Here is a 17,279-nt window from a genome sequence, read left to right as displayed (position 1 = left end):
AAACAAACTTAATTTTTAACTGGTGTTTACTCTTTGTCTTTCTTTCCCACCCTTTATGTTCCTATCTGTCTCACAATCCACTTTCTACTTCCACCCATTTCCTCCTTCGTGCTTCCATTTTGTCTTCCTTTCCCTTCTTTTCTTCCCCCTCTCTATACATCTTCTCTCACCTAGCTCCACACTGACATGGACAGGAATGATGGACGCACTAAATATGTCCTGCGAGGCGAGGGGGCGGGTTCGGTCTTTGTGATAGACGAGAAGACGGGTAACATCCACGTCACCAAGCCACTGGACCGTGAGGAAAAGGACGAGTACCGTCTCATTGCCACAGCCACCGACAGGCAGACGGACCGTGCCCTGGAGCCGTCGTCACAGTTCATAATTCGGGTGCAGGACATCAACGACAACCCACCTGTCTTTGACGAAGGCCCCTACAGCGCCACTGTGCCTGAGATGGCAAATATAGGTATTGGATGCTGGGTGGGCAGTGGGACAGTTGGTTTAGAATTTATTCAGGGCCAAGGAGGAGCAGAGTATGGAGTTCCAAAGTGTCCAATATTAAATAAATTAATAAAACCAATACACAGTGAAATTTAATAAATAATCAAAACTTAATTCATTGTTATGGAAACTATTGTTACTCTTGCCCCCTCACCTTTCAGCCAATCAAGTATGCCCTCAGCTTCTTAGCAGTCTCATCAACTGTTACCAAAAGTTAGCCAGCTAGCTCTTGTTAGCTAGAGCAAAAACAATGTCAAAGTAATTCATCAACTAACTAGACTACTGCTGTAAATAGTGCACATTTACAGTTCAGTTACTAACCTTTCCTTTTATTAAGCTAGACTTGTATTAAACTAGGCTACACATGCTACTTAACTAGCCAGCCAACTAGCGGTGTTGTTTTCTGAACTATTTATTACTCAATAAAGTGAAGAGCCACTGTTAGCATCAGCAGCTAGCTGGTTAATTCAGTGTTACCTCTACAAAAAAAAAAAAACATTACAGAGATATCAGACACAGGTTTCTGGTCTCATGACTGTAATTTTCACACCCACTGTATGACATCTGAAGCATTAAATTGAGGGATTGTTAGCAGAAACTAGTGCACTGTACATACCATAGACTGTTTTTTCCTCCCACTGCAGGAATAAATTTCAGTCACAAGTGAAATGTTGAATAGTGAATATAGTGCACTGGTAAATAGGGAGTGATTTTGGACACAGTGACAGTCTTTCTGTCTGGTTGCTGTATCCAAATGGATCTACAGCTTGATGGCAGTTGGTTAGCCCGCTGGGAGGCTGAGGGCACATGGTTGAAAAGTGAGGGGGCTGTCACTTGTGACAGTGTGTAATTCCACTGTCATGAAAAGTGACATTATGAAATAAAAATAGACTTTTAAAATAGGGCATTTTGAAGCAAAAATGAACTCCAATAAAACTCTAGAATAATAAAACAAAATAATAGTTAAGGTCATTTGAAAATTAATGACATCATTTTATAATACATTGGTTTTGAAATATATTTATATTTTCATGATTATTTATTTCATAATGTATTTTATATTGAACAATGCCATAAAAAAGTTTTAATTAATTCTTGTGTCCTTGCACCTGTCAAGAAAACAAATTCCAGTTCAAAAACTAGTTGCACTAGTACCTGCAAGGAAAGAGACTCAAAATTGTCCCATAATATCATCATCTGAACTTTCTGCTGTGATCTGATATGCTCAGTAGTCCACAGAAACCCAATTTGTTGCATCTTCCCCGCAGTTATACCATGAACAAATTGCCACTGCAGTGCCATCTGCCATCCAGATAGTAGTGAATGTTAACATCTTTTGTAGTAGAATGGTGGTTTAGTTTAATCTTCAGTCCAGAGATAAGCAGACATGGATGTCTTGTAGTTATATATAATCGTTTGACCAAGTAACCTTTATGCAAAGCTGAACATGAGGTAACATAATTAAAATCCTGGATTTGGGGAGTTTTCCTGGTTGCTCAGATGGCTGAGGCACAAACTGTGTGGTTCCGACATCCTCCAGCCTGCAATTGTTCTTACATGTCACACACATTTCTCTATCCTATCTTTGATGTCTCTCTCTGCTGTGATATAAGAGCAGTAAGAGCAATAATGATAAAAAAAAATCATCCTAATAGCTTGGATATGAACTTACCTTGATTGATTGATTGAAGTCACATTCTGTATACAAACTAAGGCTATAGCAATTGATTGGTTTTCTGTTTAATCAGGATAAAGTACCAGCCATTCACTGCCGTCAAGCTCCAAAATGATGGATGTTTCCCCCGACCACAGCTAGACAGTATGTTTTATTATTTCTATCTCAGAGGACTGAATTGTCTGAAGGTATTTTATTCAACACTCAAGTATAGTAGAGTCTGTATATCTTGCACACAAACTCCCTTACACTGAGACAAATGTGTGATATACTGAAAAACACAAAATGTCAATTATTGGCAGCTAAATTAAACAAATAATGTACACAACGTTGGGATTTTGAAACCTCTCAAGATGAGTGTGGGACATGAACTAATATTTGAAATAGAAAGAACAAGTTAATGTAGCCATAGATGTCTTCAATATGAGGTTCAGACAGCTGCAGTTATGCTGCTATTATACCAACACCAGTGCCATAACATTAGTGCCTGCCAGTATTCCATTCACAATGTATTACTATTTAATACATAGCCTTTTTAGCCTCCATCAAAATGAATTCTAAAATAGATTTTGCCTGCCATATTTATGAAGGTTTAATACAATACTGTGGGTTGAATACATGGATAGTTTTCAGAATGCGACATTAGAGTGGAGGAGAGTTTATTTATAACTAAATATGGATTCTCAGTCCTGAATCCTAATATCAAAACAACTTTACATAGCTTACTGCTGCTGATAAAAAGGAATCCTGAATTTTGATGAACACTGTTCCCCAAAGCTGTCGTTTTTTTATTCGTATCATCACTGCACTGTAGCCACAGCAAAAACAACAATCTTCATGATGATGTACCTGTTCCACATTCCACATGAGTTTGTTTTATCTGTCACAAAAAAAACCTTACTCCTTCAATCCAGCATAAAATATGATTAAAAATTCAAAATTATTCATTTTTTCTTGAAAGTGCATTTTTGAAATACGTGTGAAAAGACCTCTTTATATGATCACTTTCAAATTCAAAACTGACACGATTAGATATCATACATTCTGTTCTCACATTGCTAAACTCTCATGCTAAATGCTAAATTATGTAGTACATTCTTATCAACATCACTGTGGCTTGTAATCAAGGTTAAGTTATACAGTCAAAGTGAAAAAATAATTTGTAAAATTGAATAGGCTGACTTTCAGACCGACTTCACTACAATTCAGCTCTGTGCTATGCTATTGTCTTGACAATTCCATTTTGCTGTGCTGAACTGATATTGTATTCAAAACAAGCAGCATCTTATGCCTCCAGTGATTTCCAAATTATAGCACTTAATATGCTGAAATATAATTAAGTAAAAACAGAGATTAACCTGCTCTAGGTCTAATGAATGAACAATTCAGTGATGCATGTCCATATGATATGTTAATAAGAGCCCTGTTTGATCTACATTGGGTTTCTCTTTAGGTTTGTAGACTTTTGCAAAGTCAAGGTACTCTGAGAGCCACAATGTTAACGTCTGGCAAACTGGTTGGCAGGCGCAAAGAGGGTGCAAAATATGAAATAGTGAAATATTCCCACCTGCATTGTTCCACCAGAGCTGTGCGTCCATGTAGCACAAGTCAGAATACAAGGATCTGGGGAGTCCTGGGCGCCCTTCTCAGATTGTAACAGAGTTTATTAATTATTATATAAACTAAAAGTGGCACAAGGTGAAGGATATGTGTACTGCTATAATACCTTTATACGTAGGACACATGCTATATCTGCCTTCAACAACTTATATCAGTAGCAGAGGCTAAGTATGCATTTTACATAAAACAGTATATGATTTCTGTAGACGTTTTATATGAGTACTCAAATTCACTTGGTCTCCACTTTTTGTGGGGAGCAAGCAGGTCAAGCGGTGATGTTCAATTTTATTACTCTTTTTGGCATGAAATTGCATCTCCGTTTCCGCCTGCTCAGACCAGACAGAGAAAAAAAATTTCATGGATCAAGTTGGCGGATATGCAAACACAGACCTCTCCCAAAATCCCAAAATCAAATGCAAATGGAAATACAATTTAAAGGCGACGCAGGCAGAATCTGTAATGGGTTAGATTAATGGCTGACTTTTTAATAGTAATGTCACCACAACTGCTGGTAGGATGTATGAGACCCTTCCCTGTTGTTGATTAAATACCTGTGGCCATTATACAGCAGCAGGAATGATACAGTTGATGCATTCTATCTGCGGTCTCTAATTTAACAGATATGCAGCTTGTAATTATGCACTGGTCATACAGTGTGGCCTATTATAATAATGATTATATGGCTATTGTTATTATGAGGAGGTCCCAGTTTCTGCACTTATGCAAATGACTTAAACACACATTGTTTTTATCACAGCATTTGCAGTTGTGGCTTGATTGTGTGCATGTAAATGTACAGCACACAGATATGCCTAACTGAATACAATGCTTTTAATCACTTGAGCACACAAAAATATATGCAAACAGTCCCACATTTTAGTGTAGTACACTAAAAGAAGACATAATCTGCCTATTAGGGTTGCTGTATTCAAGTGCTGTATACTGTGTTGCTGCTTTGGGACTCTGCTCCCTCCACAGAAGAACAGTTTTCTACTTTCCTCTCAGCTCATTAGGAAACTGTCTGCTGCTTTTAAAGGGGATGAGGAGCTGATGTGACTGACCGTAACTAAAACCCGCCCTACTCCACCTGCGAATAAACTATTCCACTTACTAATAATATATTCATCCTCCTCCAATCTCTTTTCCACATTGCAGGGGGTTGTGTTTGTGCCTGTGTGAACCAAAATTGAAAGAATTTAATCGGTTACACCCACCTGTGGTTTTGTGTATGCACCCACTTTCAGGAAAATAGAGCCCTCAGTGCAGTTTTTGAAGCAATGCTGTACACTGTGAAATGTTTTTACTGTAGCAGATATATGGATTCGTCTAAAGAAATAAATTCAACCACTATGACATTTATGGTGTAAAAGAAAAGCGTGTTTCCCTAAAATCCATCAAAAGTTGATCATGGATACCTCAGTTGGTAGACCATGTCTCTGTATAAAGCAAGGAATATCTGTCTGTCTGTCTGTCTGTATGTATGTTTGTCCTTTGCATATCTCGAGAACCGCTCATCCGATCTACTTCACCTTTGGCGGGTGTATTGCTGGGGACACAAGGGAGTGCAGTGTCGAATTTGGTGCAATTTGGACACGCGACATGTTTAGTATGAATAAACTTGGAATAAACAAGCGAACAGTGAGCCACTCAGCTCCATATCTGAGTGCAGTGGTGGCTATTTCATATAAATACCATCACATCACAGCAGGGCGGGGTTTCTGGACTCTGACTGGAGTTCACACTCGACCGGTGTACTGCTGAGGACCAAAGGAGGTGCAGTGTCAAGTGTGAAGTTGTTTGGACACGCGACACGTTTAATTAACTTTGAATAAACAAGCGAACAGCGAGCTGTTTAGCTCCGTCTCTGAGTGCAGCAGGGGCCGTTTGATATGAACACCGACATATCACAGTGGGGTGGGGCTTCTGGGCTCTGACTTGCTGAGCGGGACAAACTGCCTGAGAAGAAAGAACGAGTGCACAGAGGATAAAAAAAGAGGCGGAGGCAGTAAAACTAGCAAATAGGACTGCAGACATGTTTGATTGGCAGCAGAATTAACCAATGGAAGGCTGTAAACTGCTTCTATGATTCAACCTCAGTTTAGTCTCACTGGTGAAGTTTCTGTCTGCATTTAAACCATTTTATTTATTAATTCCTTATCATTCTAATTGATACGTTTGTCAATGGATATATTTACATATATAGATATATGTGGTTCTTGAGAAATAATAAGCAATCGGCCCGTTCCGAACAGGCACGTTTTGAACGGGCACTGCACTAGTAAAAATCTAAATCTGGGCATACAGTGATGAAATTCCTGTGCAAACACTGTCTTGTTTCCTGTTGGCAATGATTTACGACAACTGTTTGTGTATCAAATAATGTTTACTTCCCCCAAAAAACCACAATACCGTTTGTCAACTAAATCCACTGAGACAGAGTGGCAAAAGCAGTGAAACTCTTTGATATTCGGGTATAATTTCATACAAATATGAGAAATTACACTTTTCCCAAATTTAACAAGAAATGGTAAAGGATTATAAACTCATCTGATCCTTTGACAAAAATGATTTTCACTTGTAAAGCGGTGACAGAGTGCGTGCCGCAGCCACAGTGACCTGATAATATTTCTATGACCTCAGAAAGATCATGTACAATGTGACAGAAGTGCTCGGAATAGAAATGAAATAAGAGGTAAGGAGTGGAGATAGGAGCACTTTTTGCACACATATTGCAGTAAGGTATTGGACTGACAATAACTGTCTGAGATTGTAATTCAGAGCATGACTGCTGAGTGCCTGTAGGAAACAGTTTGTATGTACGAAAAGTACTCTAATCTCCATTTAAACTCCGCTCTGCCCCTTGAAAATGGGTTCTACTTCGAAGGAGCACTCTTGCCTTTTAAAAGCAAGGAGAATTGCTTTCAAGAAAACTTTGGCCAGAGAAGAGGGTATTATTTTAAATAATTCACCCTTAAACTGGTTAGTTTAGAAAAGTTCAGGAAATTTAGGCCCAAGTCCTTGCTATCTGCTTCTTAAAGATTTTTTTCCAACATCAAGGTCCCTCTTGCACTACATTGTTTAATTCAGATTAGAATAACGACCCTGCCAGCAGACTGCCGGGGCAAGGCCCAAGGAGAGGGGGCGATGATGACGAGCACTATTTAGTAATCCTATCAGCCGCCTTATGAGCGTCTGCTCTTCATAGCAGCTCAGTCTTCAGATTGAGTTGTTCAGTCAATCATGGATTCAATATTTACTTGACGATTCAATATTTACCAAGGCGCTTTGCAGCAGGCGTGACTGAGGAGATAGTGCTGCTGTGAGGATCCTATCAAAGACTCGTTACACGAGACATTTAAGGGCGAGGGTGGGGGTGGGGAGGAGAGGTGTGTGTGTGTGGTGTCTCATCTACGGCAATGAGACACTGATGCAAGGTGCGCTGGAACTGAGCCAGTTTCCTGCTTGAAATTTGTGTCTAAAACTGTTTTGCGTTGGATTCACACGACTGCATATAAACATTTTGCCAGATGTGTATCGGCATTCTGGGAGAATGACTCACAGTTAAAGTTTAACCTTGAGTATAAATGTTAAAAATCCAACACACACACACACATACATACATATATATATATATATATATAAATATATATATACTGTATACAGAGAGAGAGCGAGAGAGTATGATTCCTGATCCTTTCCCCAAGAGGACAGATGTCTTATGGTTCCAGATGGATGCTTGGCAGTGTGAATATTTGATCCTTGTGGAGTGTGACTGGCTGTATAGCACGGCTGGCAGGCTGAATACCAATAGGTTTGCCTCCGCCTTTGCACTTTTTGCATCAACCTCACAGCCAAACTGTTTGATCTCTAAGTCTGATTAGTTTTTACTGCTGTCAAAAGAAGCATTCCTGTCTACTTATCTACTTATGCCCCCCCCCCTGCACTTATCTACAAAATGTATAGTGAAAAGTGAAACATTAAGTGATTCAATAAGGGACACTTTGTAGCTTGTGTCAGTCTGGGAGCTAGGCTGGTATGGTGAGCGTGTGCTTTGAAATAAAAACAGAAATTGCAGATAGTGCTGTGAAAGTGTTTTTCTCTAGCTGGATAGCAAAAAAATCGAAATTGAGCATGGATTAAAAATAATGATCAAACATCTGAAAACAGGTCAAAAATGAGATACTCATCAATGCAGTTTAACACAAAATTATGCATTACTGTACATGTGCAGACAGACAGGAGTCAAACTGCTGCGTGAATGCCACCGCTGCACTGATTTAACTGCACAAAGTGCTCGTCCAAAGATTTGATTATTATTTTGCTGTTCTCCTCGAGTTGTCTCACAACCATCTACAATTTGCTTTAATCTTTTGCAGCTGTGAGCGGCTCCTCCATTTCATTTTGGCATTGCATTGTGGGACGGCGGAGCACATAAACAGAAAACTCAAAAACCAAACATTTCTTAGTATGCATACGGACTCTTCTAAGTATACTTAAAGGATCATTCTGGTTTATTTAAACTTGGGTCTGAATTTTGTAGGTTTGACCATCATTTGTGTTGATTATGATAACATTACACTCATTGTGGGTGCAGTCATGTTCAGTTTTACCTCAAGTTAAGGTGGTTTAGATAATCTGGCTGTTGGTTTATTTAAAACCTTACTCTGTGAGTATGATGTTATCATAACCAACAGAGAGGATGAGTAAAGCTACAAAATAAGTTGTAAAACAGAATTATCCTTTAACCTAGTCATTTTTTGCAGATTGAACACACTATACATGTAGAATAACATTTCTCTCTCTCTTTTCCTCACACACATACACACTCTCTCTCCTTCTTCAGCTCTCTCTGGTACAATCCCTACAGACATTACATCTGCCATCTGTCAATAACCCCTCTAATTCTCAACTACCTGTAATGTATCAACAACCAGATGATCACATGCCCGCCTTTCCGTCTTCCTCACACACAAACACACACTCAACCTACATGTATCTTTCCCATAGAGATACTGTCAGGGCTTTGATCAGAAATAAAATAGCAGCTGCTCTCACAAATCCCCTTCTTCCTCCTGTCTTGTTCGTCTGGAGTCCCACAGGGAATAGTCGCTTCCCCCTGCACTTATATATAAAGATGTATTTATACAGTATCAATACACTGTATATGAAATATTTTTACTGTATTTTATATATTTCCATTTTTTTGCCCACAAGTTCAAAAATGTCTGTGCCAAATTGACACTCCATGATCCGTAGAAAGAAGCTTTAAGAGAGTGAGAGGGAGGCAGACGGTCCGATTGAGAAAGGGAGCAAAAGGGAATTGGAGACGGAGATGAAGAGAAATGAAGTGAGACAGAGGGAATCAGGGGGGAGAGAGGCAGGAAGGTGAGCAGCAGGATAGAGGAGGGAGAAGGTGCGTGTGTGTGTGTGTGTGTGTAGGGGGGCAAATACAGTATTCGTCACACTGCTGTCTGAAAGAGATTGAAAAAGGAGTGGGAGAGAAAAGTGGAGGTTGTCTTGATATAAAGCTTTCTTATGCACTTAAAGTGCTGCTGTATTCTGTCCACTTAGCTCCATCTCTGCCTTGTTTTGACTTTGTCTTTTTTGCTTTTCCCCTTTCTTTCTCTTTTCTTCGCTTCAAAACTCTCTTTTCTTCTGCTTTTCCTACCTCATTACCCTCTCCCTTCTCACTCTCCCTCTCTCCTCTTCTTCATCTCCCTCCTTTCCTCCCTCCTTCCTCATGTCTCCTCCCCGCAGGCACGTCTATAATCCAGGTGACAGCGACAGATGCTGATGACCCGACTTATGGGAACAGCGCCAAGCTAGTGTACACACTGGTGCAGGGCCAACAGTACTTCTCAGTAGATCCCCAGACAGGTGAGTGTGTTTATATATCTGTGTGTGTATGTGTGTGTGTGTGTTCACGTCTGAATCTGTGCCTCGCGCTACACACATGGGCCGAGAAGTGTAAAAGACGCACAGATGTTGAAAAGCAAATACACACATGCTGCAGAAAAGCAAATATACTCGAGATGTGGAATGTAAACAAATGTACCGTACAAGCAAGCCAATTTAGTCATGAATGACACACACACATAAACACACAGAGCATGCGAGGGTGGACTCACACCTACATGCAGGTGTATGAACATGCAAACACAGGCAGAGTTAAAAATCTGAGAATCTGAGGGGGTGGAGAGAATCGCTCTCTCTCTCCACCTTGGCTTTCTTTCGCTCACTCACATCTATGCACACACACTCGTACAAGCGTTCAAACTAACACTTTTCCCCCTCGTGCATCCCTCGCTCTCTTGTCACACTTAGTCATCTATCTTTCCCACTTCCCTTTTCCCTCTTGGGCCCCCTCAACCACCTTCCTCTCAAACACACACACACACACACTTAAGCACACGCACACACACACACCAACACATTTCCCCCTCTCCCAGTGTTCCCCACTCCCTGGTTCATCCCAGTATGAGTTGGCAGAAATGTATTCATGCTTCCAGGGCCTGTGTGCACGGAACAAAACACAGCAGCAGCCTAATGTTATTATTTCTGGATGAAGCGAAAACAAAAAGACATGTGTTGAAAGAGAGATGTCAGCAGAGGTTTGTGAACTATTACACAGGACAGATTACAGAGGGCTCAAAGGACCCGTCTGCTGTGTGTGTTCTCGATATGCCTCAGTGTCACGCATGTCACCCAAGGGCAAAAAGTTTTTTTAGTTGAGTGGAGGGTGAACACTGATGGAGGGTGCTTTATTTTCTATTTTATGATGATAACTTTTTTAGCATTGCACCTTGGAGGGAAATGGATCCTGTCTGATGCTTTAGATGCTGTTTTGACTGGCACATGCGTAGAAAAACTTAGATTTTAGCTCACGATGAGGCTGTTGCAGTTGTTAGTTTTTTTGAGCCTGCATGTGAGTGTTTATTTTGCCCACACGGGTCAAAGGTGGCCCATATTTGCTGTTTTGCTCATTGAATGTCAATGTTTAGTAATTGATTGCACTGACATGTGAGGACTGCTTCAACGAGCTAAGAGAGCTGCAGCACTTTTTGAAATGCTAATTGGGGAATATAAGCCTAATTCCACCCAGTGTGTATTAGCCGTGACACGGTGCTATTAGACGAGGTTTAGTATTCTGAACGTGTCTGCTCTCTTCTCCCCTCCTCCCGCCGCTCTCCATCTCCCGTTTTCAATCATCCTGTTTCTCGTCAGCTCCATCACCAAAGGTCTTATTCAAAATGTACACTCCAAGGCGAGCGCACTTGCTCATGTATTCAGTTTGTTTGCTTATGAATTCTGCTCAGAAACCCAGACATATTCCTGCTTGTTAGTTAGCATTCAAAACAGCCCCTGTTGAATGTGATTCACCTTGAGCTGCTAAGTCATCCAGGCCGGTGTTTTGGCTAATGTTCGGCAAGAGCAGCCAGCAGTTGATGTGTGACACCTAGTCATATGTGGCACAATGAGGTCATTTACACAGAGGAGGTGATCGATGTTGAATGTGATGCGCCTCGGTGTGCCGTTAAAGAGTGTGAGATACAGAACGAGATTTTCCGCTCTGTCAGCACGTCTGGCTGTCGCCGTTTGGTGATTTATCTTTTCCATATGAGCTTCTTCACACATCTGTGTTTATATGTGCGTATTTGTGTATTTTTGAGCGCCTTTAACGGGACATTAAGTAATATATTGTTGCTGTCAAATGGAAAGTGAGAGTCTCCGAAATGTCAGGAAAGCTGTCAGACTGTCAGGGAAAGTAGTCACGTCTTCAGCCTGATGACAATGCATTTTGACATTGTCCAATAGGTTTTGAAAGGCCTTCAATAGCTCAAGGGGTCTTAATCCGTCAATTAGAGTGAAAACAATGAAATTACTAAAACCGAAGCTATGGAGTTTCCTTAGATAATGATCAAGGAGCTGCTGACAACACTTACTGTTTGATGGCACAGCTTACAGCCTGTTTACGTGCATGAATTAAATCAATAAGTAAAAATACAGTCCTATCATTACAGAAAGTATGAGTACATTACATCATAGGAATTGGCACCAATTTGTAATGAGGCATATTTTATGAAGGGTTTATTAGTTGTGCTTTCAGTAATGGCTTCTAAATGGTTTATTGATGCTTTATAAATCAGTCAAGTCATATATAAGTCAGACCAATGTTTGACTTGCCAGAATGTGAAAAATCCATCTGGCTGCAGCCTAACTTTCTGTCTTAGTAGCTGTTTTACCAGTTACCTTCCTGCAAACAGCTGTAGAGCATCTGGACCAAACTCCATTAAATAAGGTCTTATTAACATATATAACTTCAGGCTAAGTGTCATATTGGACAGCAAGAAACCCATGACCCTTTATTAATGACTTACTAACATGCATAACTGCAGTCTTGATGAAGTCTTTTATAAAGGGTCATGACTTTGTCAGTTCATAATGTGCAATCAGATCTGATGTAATCTAATGTTAATAAGTTATTAATAGAAGGTCATGGTGTCTATTAAGATTCTCAGTAATCCAAGTCATATGATATCTGCAGTTATGAATTGGACTTGCAGTTTTATTATAGAGAAACAGCTAAACCAGTTGCCCCTGACTCATAGATAAGAAAAAGGTAGATGGATTTATCACTTTATAATAAGCCATCAGGTCTGCAGTTATACTGTAAATGATAGTAAGTCATTAATAAAGGCTTGAATTATAAAAGGTGTTAATAAATGAATTGTCCATTGTATTGAGATTGATTAAAGATTTAGAATAAGAGACAAATTATGCTTCATCAGAAAGTGGTGCCTACAAATGTATATTGAAAAGATAAACTATCATGTTGTGATACCATTCTTCTACATTTAAGTAGCTGAAAATCTGGATGTGATCCCAATGTGCAGGGACCTTTTGTTCCAAAACTGAACACAGACCAGAATTTTGGAAGCCAGAGGGTTCAGTACCTGGTAATCACTGAGTCATAAATATTGATTAAAAAGAAACCTTTTGTCCCACATAAATATATTATGGTCATTTGGTGCCATTTCACTGCAGTAAAAACCTTTTTTTCCCCCTGCTTTATAATGCATCACTGCCACCCTGATGCTATTCTTTGTGTGTGTGCTCTCCAGGTATTCTGCGCACAGCTGTGCCTGACATGGACAGGGAAACCCAGGACCAATACCTGGTGTTGCTCCAGGCCAAGGATATGGGAGGCCACTTGGGAGGATTATCTGGGACCACCACCGTCACTGTCAGGCTTACTGACGTCAACGACAACCCCCCACGCTTCACCCAGAGTGAGTTACTCAGCAGCTTGCACAGCCATGTACAGAAAATGAATGACTACCAGGAATAGACAGGCAGCACAACATAATAAAAGAAAATTACTGTTTGTTGGACATACTCCACTTTCTGTATGTACGCATATGTACAGAAATTGTTTGAACAGCCTCCCACCCACTCCCACCCCCAGCCTCACATACATGCAACGCTAACACAGCTTGCAAATACTTCATTAGTGTTTGTTTTACCCAGTTCGGCGAGCAGATTGTCTGGGCTTCACCTCATTAGCACAAAGCAATATTAAGTGAGACGTCAGTCACTGTAAAGTAACAGAAATTACTTTTAATTACTTTGTTAACTTTCTGGTATTCATTATATGGAAAATGCTATGAAAACAAACACTAGTCTGCATAACAGCATAAACACAGTGTTTGTTTTGCACCAGAAGGCAGACGAGTTCTCGGACCTTTTTGACCCGCAGGTCCTGTCAGGATTTTAACAGCAGCAGTCAGGCAGAGGAGACTCCTGCAGGGCTAAAAAGTGCCTCATCAAACATGCAGTCATGGATTTCACTTGCCTGTGCAATTATAGATCTGCTACTATTTCCAACTGTAGCAGATTCCAATTATAAGAAATAATCCGACAGACCCTTAGGCCACCCTAATTGGCTTCCTAAATTACTCCTTGATATCATTTAATGCAATTTCACTGTGTTTGTGATCATGAAGTAATTTCAATGTGAAGAACAGATGGAAAATGTCTACCTTGTGTAAAGCCTTGTGATTGATATTATTGATAAATTAAATTAGATTAGGCCTTACTCCTGTGGCCTAGTCTACTGTTGCATTAGTAGAAACAAAATGTAAACCAAATGAATCCTTTACATGATGGCTCCTCGTCACCATGAACATTTTGTAATCACATTGGATCATTAGATATTATTGTCCTACTTGGACGCAACACTGTAAACCGTCTTTTAGTTATCCAAAATGAGGCTGATGTACTGGTTAGAGAACTCCCTGTGTGGCTCTACTCTTGCATCTGTGTTTTTTCAACTCTGTTGTTGGACGGAGCACACTGATGTGTCTTAGAGGCTGATATTAATTAATTCCACTTTTGATATACCTCCAGAATCGGTAGGTGTGTCTTTAATTACCTTCAAAAGGACAAGCCGGTTAGACCTCCTGAAAATGATCACGGGAAGCAGATGGCCTTGATGGCCAATGTTCTTGTCTTGTTTTACTTAATGTCTGCCATTTCTCATCTAAGCCAGCACCGTCTCTTCCAAGATAATTGCTGACCTTATTCCAATTAAAGTGAAGAGAGTTGAAGTTGAGATATAGTTTTTGAACAATTGCACTTCCTTTGGATTTTTAGAGGGGCTGATAGGAAAGATAACTTACTTTTTCATCAAATTATTGCTGAAATTTACATAATGAGAGTTTAAACATCTAATTTTTTCTGATCAATATTATGATTGTAGTTTAAATTGTGATTTTTAAAAAATAAATAAACTCCAAGCCTGTAGTTGTGGTCTACATAGTATTAAACAAGATAATCACTAATTAAATCAGTTTTTTCCATGAACAGAATCAGATAAAAGTAACGCTTGTTGTCGAGATCCTTCCATGGTTCAAAGCAGTCAGAAAAGCCAACTTCTGATTAAACTTGGCAAGTTCACCTTCTTAGAGGTAATATTACCCAATAATTCAAATATAATCATAAAAAGTGACTTTTTAGCTCTCCAGTTAGTAAAGACAATTACAGCTATGACACAATAGACTACAATTGCCTTGCATTAATCATGCAAATTTGACTGCTTAATTATTTGTGGAGTCAGTTCAAACATTTTCAAAACTTTGCTTCAGATACAGCCACTTGTGTCTTTCCGCTGACTTCATATGCCATCTCACTGCCTTAAAACCGACTGACTGACCTTTGAATGAATATAACTTAATGGTACTGTTGACAGCTCTGCACTTTAGCTGCTTTAAGCTAACGTTTATGTTAGCTTAACAGACTGAACAGACTGCTTCTCCTCTCTGGATCCAGAGAGGTCCATAATCAGAGCTTTGAAGGTGATCAGCTTAAAATGGTGATATGATGTACTTAGAGTTTAACATGAGATTCAGACAACTTTGTCTGCTGTCTGTTACACTTGTGAACTACTGAGCTACATGCTAGCTGGTTGCCCAAAACTGATATGAAAAGATAGCCTATATTATTTATCTGGTGTAGCATCCACCACTTTCTGGGTGTTTTTTAGTAGCTAAAAGACAAAGCCTGCTGCCTATTTTCACAAACATACAGAGAGCATAACAAGGCAACAGTCAAAAAAAACTAATTGTTTGTGTAGTTTTCTAGCTGTTATAACTCAGAATTAGTTTAATCAGCTGAGCAAAATTGCTGGCAATAGCTGTCATTATAGCGTGCCAATCAACAGTTTGCAACTAAACTTTCACCTCCTATATTTTCTTAAGACACTATAAATTTCATAAGTTGTAATTAAAAACATGTTGAGTTGTAATTCTGCAATTCAGATGTAAACTGTAAACTAAAACTAGAATGTTAGATTGACTTTTCTTACTGTTTGACAGTTGCAAGAACAGGTAAATATGACAGCATTGAGTGCAGATGAATGCAAGAAAAGAGTTGTCAGGGTCCAACAGACCACTGGCTTTAATTCCAAAATTGAACTAATGATGTCTTGGGGTGGGACGTTTGTTAGTTGCATTGAACCCTCATCAAAGCTGGTGTTTTGGACCGGCTGTGCTGACGACTGGAGGGCTTCTTGGAGGAAAACTGGGCTCACTCTGATCTGTGTGGGTGAAGATGAGCCTCAAGGTGCCAACGGCTGCTCTGAAACCCCACTCAGTCTACCAAACCTCTTGGCTATTCCCTTTAGGAGTCCTGCTGATGACTCCCTGCATGTGTGTGCTTTATTGAATACATTGATATTGGCCTACAGGTGGAATTTGTGTGTATTTGTGAGTGTGAGCAGCCCACAAATTCACGCATTTGTTTGTCTGTGTGTCTCCCGGTCCTTTGCTCGCCTTTTTTCTGTGTGTGTTCCCTCACTGTTCTGTGCACGCACTCCTGCTCACATGTGCTTGTGCGAACACCATCAAAGCCAGCCACCCCACCGCTCTACTCAATTACACACCCAGGCTTTTTAAAAGACACCCTCAAATCCGGCCCCCCGTGTCTCCCAAGGTCAACACTGCTTATTCCTTGTGGCATTTACCAGAGGGAGAGGATTACATTGGAGTATATGAACCAGGTATCGGCTGTACATTATAGCCTTAACAAGAAGAAAAACAGGTCCTGCTTTGCGGGCTTGTCTTTTCATGGCGCCCTAGAATTTCTCCCGATCCAAAACATGATTCCAGGAACTAAGTGGGTTTTGTTGCATGTACGGCTTTGAACGTTGTCAGGGGATTTCTTATGCCCGGAGGAGGCAGTATAGCAGAGGGAAAGTAGGCTACCGTACAGATTGTAGTTGTTTTTTGGTTAAATGATAAGTGGAAAATGTGGGATATTTTCAGACGCTTCATTGGCAAACATAACACTCTCTTCACACTTTCCTTTGGGTCTCACTATGAAATGCCACTACACTCCAAATGTATTTGGACAGCAACATGTTTTAGCTCTGCATTCCTCTCAGTTTGAGTTTCAAATGACTGGGTACAAGAAAAGCTTTAATTTTATTTTCATCCATATCAAATAAACTTTTTAAAGCTAGTGCTTTTTGAACATTTTAAGGTGACAAATATTCAGACACACAGTTGACAAAGTAATCATTTTTAGTATCTTGCTGAAAATGGTTCAGCAGCAAAGATTATTTGAAGTCTTCATCCCAGAAATATCACTGGACTCTTGATATTTTCCTGCTGTGTTCGCATGAATACTCACTGGACTACATATTTCTCAGTGGGCCTGTTTTTCATGTGAACATGTCAGATTGTGAATAGATAAACTTTTCCCGTAGCTCCGCTAAAATGTGTAGTTAACAAGGCAGATGGATGTAAAAAAGTACCCTAAAGGGGACTTTCTATTACCTTCTCATTCCACACCAACTGATTGCCTGATTAGGCTCTTAATTATGGCAGTGCAGTGAGGAATACATGGTTGGCTAATTGTCTGAGAACAAACAAGGGTGTTGGGTATCAAATCACATCTCAAATGATCAACTTCCTGTTACAAA

General features: G+C 39.9%; 1 protein-coding gene across 1 annotated transcript in view; it reads left to right on the top strand.

Annotated features, from left to right (window-relative positions):
* The window catches only part of LOC121908732, a 156,022-nt gene that overhangs the window by 91,356 nt on the left and 47,387 nt on the right, over positions 1–17,279 (top strand). Inside the window, exons 5-7 of the mRNA XM_042428987.1 lie at positions 175–469; positions 9,557–9,676; positions 12,922–13,089. Coding sequence (XP_042284921.1) covers positions 175–469; positions 9,557–9,676; positions 12,922–13,089 — 583 coding nt within the window. The remainder of the gene's footprint in view (positions 1–174; positions 470–9,556; positions 9,677–12,921; positions 13,090–17,279) is intronic.

The sequence above is a fragment of the Thunnus maccoyii genome, chromosome 12, assembly GCF_910596095.1.
Source record: "Thunnus maccoyii chromosome 12, fThuMac1.1, whole genome shotgun sequence".
NCBI lineage: Eukaryota > Metazoa > Chordata > Actinopteri > Scombriformes > Scombridae > Thunnus > Thunnus maccoyii.
The sequence above is the reverse complement of the archived record's forward strand: the minus strand, read 5'-3'. Positions and strand labels throughout refer to the sequence as shown.